This window comes from Microcaecilia unicolor, chromosome 4, assembly GCF_901765095.1.
Source record: "Microcaecilia unicolor chromosome 4, aMicUni1.1, whole genome shotgun sequence".
Taxonomy (NCBI): domain Eukaryota; kingdom Metazoa; phylum Chordata; class Amphibia; order Gymnophiona; family Siphonopidae; genus Microcaecilia; species Microcaecilia unicolor.
Window position 1 is genome coordinate 17,861,832 of NC_044034.1, and position 12,464 is coordinate 17,874,295.

Below are 12,464 nucleotides of genomic sequence, written 5' to 3' on the forward strand. Positions count from 1 at the left end.
CTGAGCCGGTACGTCAAGCTCCATCTCTGACTGTCTTCAAATCTAAGCTAAAAGCCCACCTTTTTGATGCTGCTTTTAACTCCTAACCCTTATTTACTTGTTCAGAACCCTTATTTTATCATCCTCACTTTAATATTCCCTTATCTCTTGTTTGTCCTGTTGGTCTGTCCTAATTAGATTGTAAGCTCTGTGGAGCAGGGACTGTCTCTTCATGTTCAAGTGTACAGCGCTGCGTACGTCTAGTAGCGCTATAGAAATGATAAGTAGTAGTAGTAGTAACTCATGTGTGCCTAGCCATATGCATAAAAAGTGTGTTAAGCTTGAGGTTATCTTTTTATAGCAGCCTGTACAAGAGCACAATTCTTTTAAGCAGTGTCTCAAATTGTGAAGAACTTCCTTTATTTGAGAAAGTATTTTACTCACCAGAACTGTGTAACCAAGTTGAGAAATAGTTACGTTTGTACAGCCTGCATAACATGAAGACATATATTCTATTCCATTTGAACCACATACAGGGTTGTAAGTCGTTTCTGCGCAGTTGCAATTTTTATAACAGTCAGGAAAATTGAGTTGGGCAGCACTAGAATAAAGAAAGAAAGAAACTACGTGATAATGCGGTCCCTCTAGTTAACTCTCTGTAGCAAGAACTTTGCACTTTTAATATGACAAAATAGCACCATTCAGATCTTCTTCACCATACTAGAAGCAAGCAAATCTTTGAAAATCAATGGCGAAGCATCAAAAAACTTAGGACAACTTATGAAAACTAATATAAATAGATAGATAGATAGATAGATAGATAGCTTTAGATATATAAACAGATAGGTATTGAATGCAAAAATTATAGGGACAGGCTTATGAACCTCAACATGTATACGCTGGAAGAGAGGAGGGAGAGAGGAGACATGATAGAAATGTTTAAATATCTCAAGGGCATTTATGTACAGGAAGAGAGCCTTTTTCAAATGAAGGAGAGCTCTGGAACGAGGGGGCATACGACAAAGTAAAGAGGGAATAGGCTTAGGAGTAACCCAAGGAAGTATTATTTTGCAGAAAGGGTGATGGAGGCGTGGAATGACCTCCGGGTGGAGGTGGTGGAGTCGAGGACTGTTCCAGAATTTAAAAAGGCATGGGCTAAGCATGTGGGATCGCTTAGGAACAGGAAGAATTGGGGGTTACAGAGGATGGGCAGACTGGATGGGTCATATGGCCTTTATCTGCCGTCATGTTTCTATGTTTCTATTCCACCAACGCCTAAGAGCCAACCTCATCAGTGATGTCACAATGGCTCAATTGTCCTATTCTTGGCTATTCCCCCCTTAGTGTGTTTCAGTCTCTGGTAACCAGAGCTCATATTGTGATGTCATAATGGGAATAGGCTTAGGAGTAACCTAAGGAAGTATTATTTCACAGAAAGGGTGGTGGAGGCGTGGAATGATCCCCCTGTGGAGGTGGTGGAGTCGAGGACTGTTCCAGAGTTTAAAAAGGAATGGGATAAGCATGTGGGATCGCTTAGGAACAGGAAGAATTAGGGGTTACAGAGGACGGGCAGACTGGATGGGTCATATGGCCTTTATCTGCCGTCATGTTTCTATTCCACCAGTGCCTAAGAGTCAACCTCATCAGTGATGTCACAATGGCTCAATTGTCCCATTCTTGGCTTACATTCCCCTCTTAGTGTGAAGAGTTTCAGTCTCTGGTAACCAGAGCTCATATTGTGATGTCATAATGGGAATAGGCTTAGGAGTAACCTAAGGAAGTATTATTTCACAGAAAGGGTGGTGGAGGCGTGGAATGGCCTTCCGGTGGAGGTGGTGGAGTCGAGGACTGTTCCAGAATTTTAAAAGGATGGGATAAGAATGTGGGATCGCTTAGGAAAAGGTTACAGAGGATGGGCAGACTGGATGGGTCATATGGCCTTTATCTGCCGTCAAGTTTCTATGTTTCTATTAGCTCTCTTCCACCATCTATCCATCCTCACTCACTCATTGATTATCCCATTCACCTAAGTACTCCACTACGCACTTATTATTTAATCCTCCACTCACGTATGCCCCAATGTCTTCATTGCTATACTCACCTAGCTATCCCCATGCTCTTTTTAATTACTTGCCATTTAATGAACTAATTCATACCCTCTCATTAACTATCCTTCATGGATTAGTCCCATTTTATATGGCATATTAGGAGGTGAAATCCACAATACCCAGAGCCCTTTATGAGAGAGGGTGGGCAAGGCAGCCCCAAAGACCAGGAGTGGAGTCCTAGAAAAGAAAGGGGTGGGGGGAAGTAGCTCAGGGAAGGGCTTGTCATTTTCCCCAGCCCCCACTAGAGGGAGTGGGAGGGATGAAGCTCATTATCCTTGGCTGAGAAAACAGGATGTACTATGGTACTTTGTATGTCTAAGGGGCCCTTTTACAAAGCGGTGGTAAGCCCAAGGCAGGCTTACCACTTGCTAAAAAGGGAGCACCGCCGGGCTACCACAGCAGCCCAGCAGTAGTTCCCACCCCCACCGCGCCGTCATATCCGGCGCTACAAAAATATTTTAATTTTTGTAGCAATGGTGTGTACCCCGCAGTAACCGGAGAGTGCTGTGTGCTGCCACGGGAGACCTTATCGCCACCTCAATGGGTGGCGGTAAGGGCTCCCCCCCCCCCACCCTGAAATGGCCAAGCAGCAAGTGCTTCACTTGCTGCACGGCCATTTCCTCAACAAAAGAAAGACCTACCTTTTACCAGCTGCAGTAAAAGGGGGCCTCGACGCATCAAAAACACGCGCAGTCACCAGCGCAGGCCCCCTTTTGCTGCAGCTTGAAAATGAGAGCCCCAAAGGGGAGTAGAAGGGGCATAAGGCAATGGCCCTGTGCAAACACTTTATATGAAAGAGGATGAAGAAATGGGTGAAAATCCACCAAAAGTACAGAAGCATGAGCTGAGAGGAGAATGCAAGAATATGGCCTCTCTACTCCACAGAAAAGAAAAGACTGGCTTAGTTCCGTGCAATCGCGGTGGGCAGGAAGGCATGCACATGCATGGTGCTCCACCATCAAAAGCTTCCAGAAGATGCTGGAGAGTGGTTCCTGTGCAGGGCTCCATCAGATGGTGTCACCCATCGCCTCCACTCGAGTACTCCGATCTGTAGATAAATCTCTCTTATCTGTCCCCCTTCTCCTCTACTGCTAATTCAAGACTCCGTTCCTTTTATCTTGCTGCACCTCAAGCCTGGAATAGACTTCCCGAGCTCGTGCGTCTAGCCCCGTCTTAGGCCGTTTTCAAGTCCAAACTCAAAGCCCACCTCCTTACCACTGCTTTTGACTCCTAACTCACTTGCCCTGTCCTTTTATTCCCTTACCCTTAATTGTTCTGTCTGTTTACCTGTCTTATCTAGATTGTAAGCTCTTTGAGCAGGGACTGTCTTTTTGTGTATGGTGTACAGCGCTGCGTATGCCTTGTAGCGCTATAGAAGTGATAAGTAGTAGTAGTAGTAGTAATGTAGAAGCCTGCCCTTGCAGATCAGCAACGCGGCCGCGCAGGCTTCTGTTTCTGTGAGTCTGACGTCTGCACGTACGTGCGGGACGTCAGACTCACAGAAACAGAAGCCTGCACGGCCGCGTTGCTGATCTGCAAGGGCAGGCTTCTACATGGAATATTGCTAGTGGAGGTGTAGCCTAGTGGTTAGCGCAGTGGAACATGGAATGTTGTTACTATTTGAGATTCTGGAATGTTGCTATTACTTGAGATTCTACATGGAATGTTGATACTAGTTAAGATTCTACATGGAATGCTGCTGTTGCTACTATTGGAGATTCTACATGGAATGTTGCTGTTCCACTAGCAACATTCCATATTTAGATTGTGAGCTCTTTGAGCAGGGACTGTCTTTTTGTGTATAGTGTACAGTGCTGTGTATGCCTTGTAGCGCTAAAGAAATGATAAGTAGCAGTGATGTGGTAATTTCATCCTGCTTGTCCTTGGAGAAACATATATTTGCTGACATTACTTCTTGGAACTTCGTGACATGATCCCTACTTTTTAATTTTTTGATGAAGTTCTATGCTTTGCTATTTGTTGAAAGTTATATTTCTATTTGTAAATGTGAATACAGTTATATTTTGAGATCTTTTTAAATAAATTGCTTTAAGTTGTGAGAAAAAAAGGCAATTCAGAAACTGGCATAGATAAAGTTACTTTTCTTTGAAAAAAATGGTTTATTTCTTGTGCATGGTATACCTTTTAGGTACTTTCATGTCTATTATATTCCCCTGTCTTTCTTTTTTTTTTCCTCCAGGGTGTACATGGCTTTTAGTGAATATTCTACACCATTTTGGTTTCCTTTCTCTAGACTGTTTCTAGTCTTTCTAGTCTCTCAGAAATATGGCCTCTAGAATTAAAGAAGCATTCTAGTGAGGTCACCTCAAGAACTTCTGCCGAGGCGTTTTATTTAGTTATTTAATTATTTATTTTTTGTTTGTTTGTTACATTTGTACCCCACATTTTCCCACCTATTTGCAGGCTATTTTCTCCTGCTAATCTCTTTCCCTATGCCCCCTTGCATCTTCTGCCTCTGGACATTGCATAGCCAATACTGTTTTGCTATACTGAGATCACTGAACACTATCAGCCTGAGATCACTGGTCTGATTATTGCAAAACAGCTTCTCAACTTCCATTGTGAAATACCCCCCTCTGGTTTTTGCAACCCTCATAAATCAACAGCACTCTTTCTGCATTAAAGATACTAACTACCAAACTTTTATTTTCAAGCTTACATAGTAACGTAGCAACATAGTAAATGACGGCAGAAAAAGACCTGCACGGTCCATCCAGTCCGCCCAACAAGACAACTCATATGTGCTACTTTTTGTGTATACCCTACTTTGATTTGTACCTGTGCTCTTCAGGGCACAGACCGTATAAGTCTGCCCAGCACTATCCCCGCCTCCCAACCACCAGCCCCGCCTCCCAACTACCGGCTCTGGCACAGACCGTATAAGTCTGCCCAGCACTATCCCTGCCTCCCAACCTCCAGTCCCGCCTCCCACCACCGGCTCTGGCACAGACCGTATAAGTCTGCCCAGCACTATCCCTGCCTCCCAACCTCCAGTCCCGCCTCCCACCACTGGCTCTGGCACAGACCGTATAAGTCTGCCCAGCACTATCCCCGCCTCCCAACCACCAGCCCCGCCTCCCACCACCGGCTCTGGCACAGACCGTATAAGTCTGCCCAGCACTATCCCCACCTCCCAACCTCCCATCCCCGCCTACCACTACCGGCTCTGCTATCCAATCTCGGTTAAGCTCCTGAGGATCCTTTCCTTCTGAACAGGATTCCTTTATGTTTATCCCACGCATGTTTGAATTCCGTTACCGTTTTCATCTCCACCACCTCCCGAGGGAGGGCATTCCAAGCATCCACCACTCTCTCCGTGAAGAAAAGCTTCTTAGATCACTTCTTATTCTATCTACTGTCTCAGGACTGCCCTAACTGCTCTATCATCTGCAAAAAGGCACTTTCGCTTCTAATCCCTCCGTAATATTGCTCACAAAGAGTTGGAGCAGAAAACATCCCCAGGACAGATCCCTGATATACTGCACTAATCGTCCTTCTGTTCACAGACTGAATTGCCTTAATCACTGACCTCAGTTGTCCATTACTCAAGCAGATTAATCCATTCTACCACCTTGGGACCCACTCCCAGACTGCTAAGTTCATCAATGACTTTCTTATGCAGAACAGTATCAAAAGCTTTGCTGACATACAGGAGAATTACAACCAGCTTACACTCTTGATCTATTTAGCCAAACAACTGGAAAAAAAAATCAACCAGATTTGTTTGACAGAATCTGCCGATGGTTGAAAAAAATCATGTTGCACTGTATCCTGTGTCCTAATAGACAGCAAATACTTCATTTCACTTGTTTCCTTCAATAGAGTCTCCATTAAATTCTTATCCTCCAACGTTCTGTGCTTGGGACCGTGGCTCCCTGGAGGTGGTGGTCTGCTAGGCAGACACGCACTGACGTCACTGACGTCAGGACAGCTGATTCCAAGGCAAGGGAATCATCTGTCACCCCCCGCGCTACGGCCCCCTCGACCCCCCCCCCGGCCCGCCGAAAACCACCCCCCGCCGCCGTTGTGGACTACCTGTGCTGATGGGGGACCCAAACCCCCAACAGCCGAAGTGATGTTGTGCCCTTCGCGTTGTTCATCTTCTCTGCAAGTTTCTCTGCGTGCGACTGACGTCAGACGCACGCAGAGGAACTTCCAGAGAAGATGGACGCACGCAGAGAAACTTGCAGAGAAGATGAACAACGCGAAGGGCACAACAGCACTTCGGCTGTCGGGGGTTTGGGTCCCCCGTCAGCACAGATAGTCCAGACCGGCGGCACCGCGGCGGGGGGGGGTCGAGGGGGCCATAGCGCAGGGCGGGGATTAATTGCCTGCCTAGGGCCCGTTTCCTTGCCTTCAGAAACAGGCCTTTTTTACTAGTATTACTAGGATAGACTAATTAGCTATAGTTTACAGCTTCCCCTCTAGAACCACATTGATAAAGAGGAACCATATCCACCCTCTCCAGTCTCATGGGACCATTTCCATCACCAAAGATCCATAAAGCAGACCCTTCAGCAGAAGTACCAAAATCTCTGTGAGCATCATGGAATACTATTACATATACATATACTAGAATACTTCGGAGTCGGAGGTAAAGTTCTTAGCTGGTTCAAAGGATTCCTGACCACAAGATCATACCAAGTAACAACGAACGCAGAAATATCAGCCCCCATGGACACCCGAATGTGGAGTCCCCCAAGGATCCCCCCTCTCACCTACCCTCTTCAACCTGATGATGATACCCTTAGCTAAACTACTAGCTAATCAAAACCTTAACCCTTACATATATGCAGATGATGTCACGATTTATATCCCGTTTAAACACGACCTAAAAGAAATCTCCAACGAGATCAACCAAAGCCTCCAAATCATGCACTCCTGAGTGGATGCATTCCAGTTAAAACTTAATGCAGTAAAAACACAATGTCTTGTACTCAACTCACGGTATAACACAAACAACTTCACCACTATAACCACACCAAACTTTTCTCTTCCCATCTCAAATAATCTGAAAATTCTTGGAGTTACCATTGATCGAAACCTCACACTCGAAACCCACGTGAAGAACGCAACGAAAAAAATGTTCTACTCCATGTGGAAACTCAAAAGAGTAAAACCCTTCTTCCCTAGATCCATCTTCCGGATCCTGATACAGTCAATGGTATTAAGTCACCTGGACTATTGCAACGCACTGTACGGTGGCTGCAAAGAACAAACCATCAAGAAACTCCAAACAGCCCAGAATACCGCCGCCAGACTCATATTTGGAAAACCAAAATTTGAAAGTGCAAAACCCTTAAGAGAGAAACTTCACTGGCTCCCACTTAAGAAACGTACCGCGTTCAAGATCTGCATGATTATACACAAAATCATCCACGGAGATGCCCCGGCCTACATGCTAAACCTTATGGACCTACCCCCCAGAAATGCCAAAAGATCATCCCGAAATGCTCTGAATCTACATTTCCCCAGCTGTAAAGGACTAAAATACAAGCTTATACATGCGACCTCCTTCTCTTACATGAGTACGCAGTTATGGAACACACTACCAGCTGACCTGAAAACAATCGAGGACCTACCTAACTTTCATAAATCCCTGAAGACGTATCTCTTCAACAAGGCCTACAAAGATGACCCATAGCTTAACCTCACCACCACGTCAATCCTCACTAGTCTGAAAATCATCTCTCAATAACAATTCTCTTAGAACTTTCTTCCCATTCTCTTTACAACACCAATTGTATCTGATTCCCTGGAATAGCAATGCCATAACAGATATCTGTAAGCCACATTGAGCCTGCAAACAGGTGGGAAAATGTGGGAAACAGATGCAATAAATAAATAAGCATCCTTAGCAGTCTAAGATGCATCCCAACTGGCTCCATCTTTTGTGAAGATGAAGATGAGGCTTTTGCTACCACTCTCCATCAGGCCTCACTGACCTGTGGCCTCTGAACAGGACTCCAAACAGTCTCTTCCCAGCATCCTGAGCAATCCAACCGCAAGCTCCTGGGCCCCTTTCTCACTCAGGGTGAGCTGGTTCTCAGTACGCAAATTGTATGCAGATTAGCATGTTATCCTTTCACGCTCAGGGTGACCCCAGCTTGTTTTTCTTCCTTGAGCACACAGTCCACCACAAGTCCCTAGGGTTTAGCCCTTCTTTCCAGGGGGATTCTCTTTCTTCCACTGCCAGCTCTCTTCTCCTCCTTTCACAACTCAGGTGGGGTATAAAGTGGTTAATAGCTAAACAGGACCCAGCCCATAACCGTCTGTACCTGTAGCCATCCCAGGACTCTCCCCGGTCCTAGCGACCTCCACTTAGTCTCCTAGCGCCCTCTAGTGGCCTACCCCGGACATTTTAGGGAAACAGCGCCATCTAGTGGCCTGCCCCAGCTAGGACAGCCTCTTATTTATCACACTTTGTTCCCTTTAGGTTTTTCTAGTTTAGAAAAAAAAAGAACTAAAAGGAAAACATTTATATACAATTTGTGGATAAATGCTGAAAACGTTTGATTTAGGTATCCGTGCAAAAAAAGACGGAGGGATGACCTGAAGGCAGCATTCGGTTATAGAAAGATACAAAGAGCACAGTGACGGACTTTTCTCCAGTTGAAGTGCGGATTGTACAAGCAGTACAGGTCTGAAATAGGGCTGTACTGAATATTCGTATTCAATTCGGCCCTGAATACATTATTCATATTTAGCCGAATAGTGATTTAAATTCAAATATGACCTATCCAGGCTCTACTGAAATAAACTTCCAACACCTGAATTTCACTGCTAATAACAATAGATTGTCTCACTTCCCAACTTAGCAGCACTTATACATGTACGAGGGAAAAGTCTCAATTACTACGGCAATAAATCTTGTTTGTTTGATTGCACGTAGAAAAAGTCATCACAGACTAAAAAAAACCCTCAAAACCAATATATATTTTTTTTTTTTTAAATTTTCAATGTTTTCAATGTGAATGCTATTCCCTGAATCCACTTATAAAGCTTTTTTTTGCTTTCACTTCAAAACAATCCACATTTTCAAAAAAAAAAAACGCGAATAACTCGACTACACTTATCTTGCCATGTTGTCCTCCAATAATACGCTGATGAAAACATTGGAAAATTTTTTTTAAAAAATATATATTGGTTTTGAGGGTTTTTTAGTCTGTGATGACTTTTTCTGCGTGCAATCAAACAAACAAGATTTATTGCCGTAGTAATTGAGACTTTTCCCTCGTACATGTATAAGTGCTGCTAAGTTGGGAAGTGAGACAATCTACTGAAATAAACACTTAATCCCTGATTTCATATTGGTTCTTTTGTCGTGTTAAAGCTCAGTGCCCATTATCCCCCACATTCTATATAATGTGACTTAGGTTGTGTGCGCAAATCTGGTCATATTCCAATTTGCGTGTGTAACTTAATTGGCCTAGCAAGCCAATCAGCACTAATAACTGACACTTAACAAGCAATTACTGACGTTAATTGGCATTAATTAGAATGTACGCGCACAACTTTCCTAAGCGCATTCTGTAACGTGACGCGTGTACATTCTAAGATGCAAATCTGAACAGGGGATGTCGCCATGGGAGGGGCATGGGAGGTCATGAGCGTTCCTTGAATTTATTTATTTATTTATCATATTTGTATCCCAGATTTTCCCACTGATTGCGGGCTCAAAGTGGCTTACAATAATATTGTAATGAAGTTACAATGCAAAGAAGTACAATTTTGCAATTAAGAGTAAAATAAGAATAACAATTGAACAGCAATTGGTATTGAGAATAAGATAGAATTAATAATTAGTCAATAATAAATAAAGAAAATAGTAACGTGTAGTTAGCGTCCATTGGACCATATAATAGTAAGGGATAATTCTAATTATGTTGAACCTTGGGAATAGGCCTTCTTAAATAATACTGATTTCAATGATTTCCTAAAGTTTAGGTGGTTCTGGGTAGATTTTATTGATTTGGGTAATGCATTCCACAGTTGAGTGCCAATGTAAGTACAGTCTGGGTAGTGTAAGTTCAAATATGATCTGGGTGGTAAGTCAACCAACTCAAGCATATATTTTGGTACCTCACCGTATGCACAGTGTTATAGAATATGCCTGCTCCACGTGTAAATCAGGTGTGGGCATTTACACCAGGTTTTAGTTGACGTAAATGGAAGTGACTACATTTAGTCATGGGAAGGGGTGCTAGGCGTATTCTATAAATCGCAACTAACTTTAAGCAAGGTTAACAGAATAGCGCTAAGCCCAGTTTTTTTTTCGGAGCCAGTTTTTCAGATGCCATAGATAGAATCTAGCCCTATACGTATTCAGCTCGTCTGAAATTGCTAAAAACCTGGCTATTTTCTAGGGCGTTTGGCTAATGGGAGTTCTGAGGTTTTAGAGTTTGTGATTTGTAAGATTGTGTATTGTTTGTGGGGTTTTTTTAATGAATGTTTTATTATACCTCGCCTAGATGTTTGGATAGGCGGGTTCTAAATGTAAAAAAATAAATAAATTACAGCTGCGATATTTAAATTAGCAATGAGACCACCCTCCTAAGCATCATCATAAACCACTGAAATAAGTTAGCTAGGCAGGTATCATAGGCATAAAATATAGTAACATAGTAGATGAGGGCAGAAAAGACCTGCACGGTCCATCCAGTCTGCCCAACAAGTTAAACTCACATGTGCTACTTTTTGCACATGTGAGTTTAACTTAAACCCTGAATGGAAGGAGGAAGGTAGGGACTTAGGAAGTCGACTAACCTATCAGAGACTATGATTCTGGTCAACGTTACCTTTTTGGATAGACCAGATCTGGGCCATAAACCATGTGTGTTGAGCATCCTAAAAAAAGGAGCGGGAAGCCAAAGATAATGCACGCCAGCATCCCTACACAGCATAATTCTGTACACTGTGACAGAGTCAATCGAAACCTATTCACGACAGTTCCACCTGTAAGTATCCCAATCATTGCTGCTGGAATTTGCACAGATCCTAAAAAATAAAAAAAATAAAAATATATATATATGTATAAAGATAAGATAGCAGTTCCACCATGTACACTCTAATTAGCATTAAGGGCAATCATTCATAAATTACAGTAATCTGTGGTTATTAACTTAATGGAACCAAAGAGCATTGTTGCTCTTGTAGCAAACTACATTTTATCAATGGGACAAGTACAATCTCTTGACGTTTTAAGCAGCCCACACTGTCAATGCAAAAATCCCATCACAAATAACTTTCTATTATATCATTGTACAATTATATAAAACTCAGATTGTGAGAATCATTTTTCCTTTTACAAATATAATACACTAGTATAAAAGGCCCGTTTCAGTAGGCAATGAAACGGGCGCTAGCAAGGTTTGTGCAGCGCTGCGTATGCCTTGTAGCGCTATAGAAATGCTAAATAGTAGTAGTAGTAGTAGTAATCCCCCCTCCCTCCCTCCCTCCCTGTCTCCCTCCAGACCCCCATCCCTTGTTCCAGACCCCCCTCTGTCCCTCCCTCCTCCCTTCCTTCCGAGTTCCATACCCCCCTCCCTCCCTCCCTTCCTTCCTAGTTCCAGACCTCCCCTCCCTTGCTTTCCTTCTTTCTGAGTTCCAGACCCTCCTCCCTCCCTCCCTTCCTTCCTTCTGAGTTCCAACCCCCCCCCCTCCCTGTCTCCCTCCAGACCCCCGTCCCTTGTTCCAGACCCCCCTCCGTCCCTCCCTCCTCCCTTTCTTCCGAGTTCCATACCCCCTCCCTCCCTCCCTTCCTTCTGAGTTCCAGACCTCCCCTCCCTTGCTTTCCTCCTTTCTGAGTTCCAGACCCCCCTCCCTCCCTTCCTTCTTCCCTTCCTTCTGAGTTCCAGACCCCCCTCCCTCCCTCCCTTCCTTCCTTCTGAGTTCCAAACCCCCCCTCCCACCCACCCACCAGTTCAAGGCCACCTCACGCCCCTCCCTCCCAGTTCAAGTCCCCCTCACGCCCCTCCCTCCCTCCCAGCCTGTTACTCACTGCATTAACTGTGCTGTTGCATCTACTCCAGCTTTCCTCTCACTCCTTCTCCGTCCAGTCCCGCCTTAACTATGCGCCCTTGGCTCAGCTTGCTATTTTATCTCTCCTGCGCTTTTCCCGGAACTCTCGCGAGAGCCACACAGCCGCTCACCACCCATGCCCCGGCCACCCCGGGCGCCTGTGCACCAACCTCCTTGGACAGAGCAGTAGAGAGGGGAGGGGAATGGAGGATCCACCATCTTGTGCTCCGGCTCGGCTTCCCTCAGGCTGTCAGAAGGGCGCTGAGCGGAAGCGGGTGGCAGCGGGAGCATCCTGTGCATCGGACGGTGATCGGTGCGACCTCAGCGGCGTGAAGA

At 44.6% G+C, this 12,464-nt stretch overlaps 1 protein-coding gene across 1 annotated transcript in view; it reads right to left on the reverse strand.

Annotated features, from left to right (window-relative positions):
• Positions 1 to 12,464, reverse strand: part of LOC115468216 (solute carrier organic anion transporter family member 2B1-like) — a 143,423-nt gene that overhangs the window by 51,700 nt on the left and 79,259 nt on the right. Inside the window, exons 11-12 of the mRNA XM_030199750.1 lie at positions 10,907 to 11,105; positions 424 to 580 (exon numbers count right to left, since the gene is read on the reverse strand). Of these exons, the coding sequence (XP_030055610.1) occupies positions 424 to 580; positions 10,907 to 11,105 (356 nt within the window). The remainder of the gene's footprint in view (positions 1 to 423; positions 581 to 10,906; positions 11,106 to 12,464) is intronic.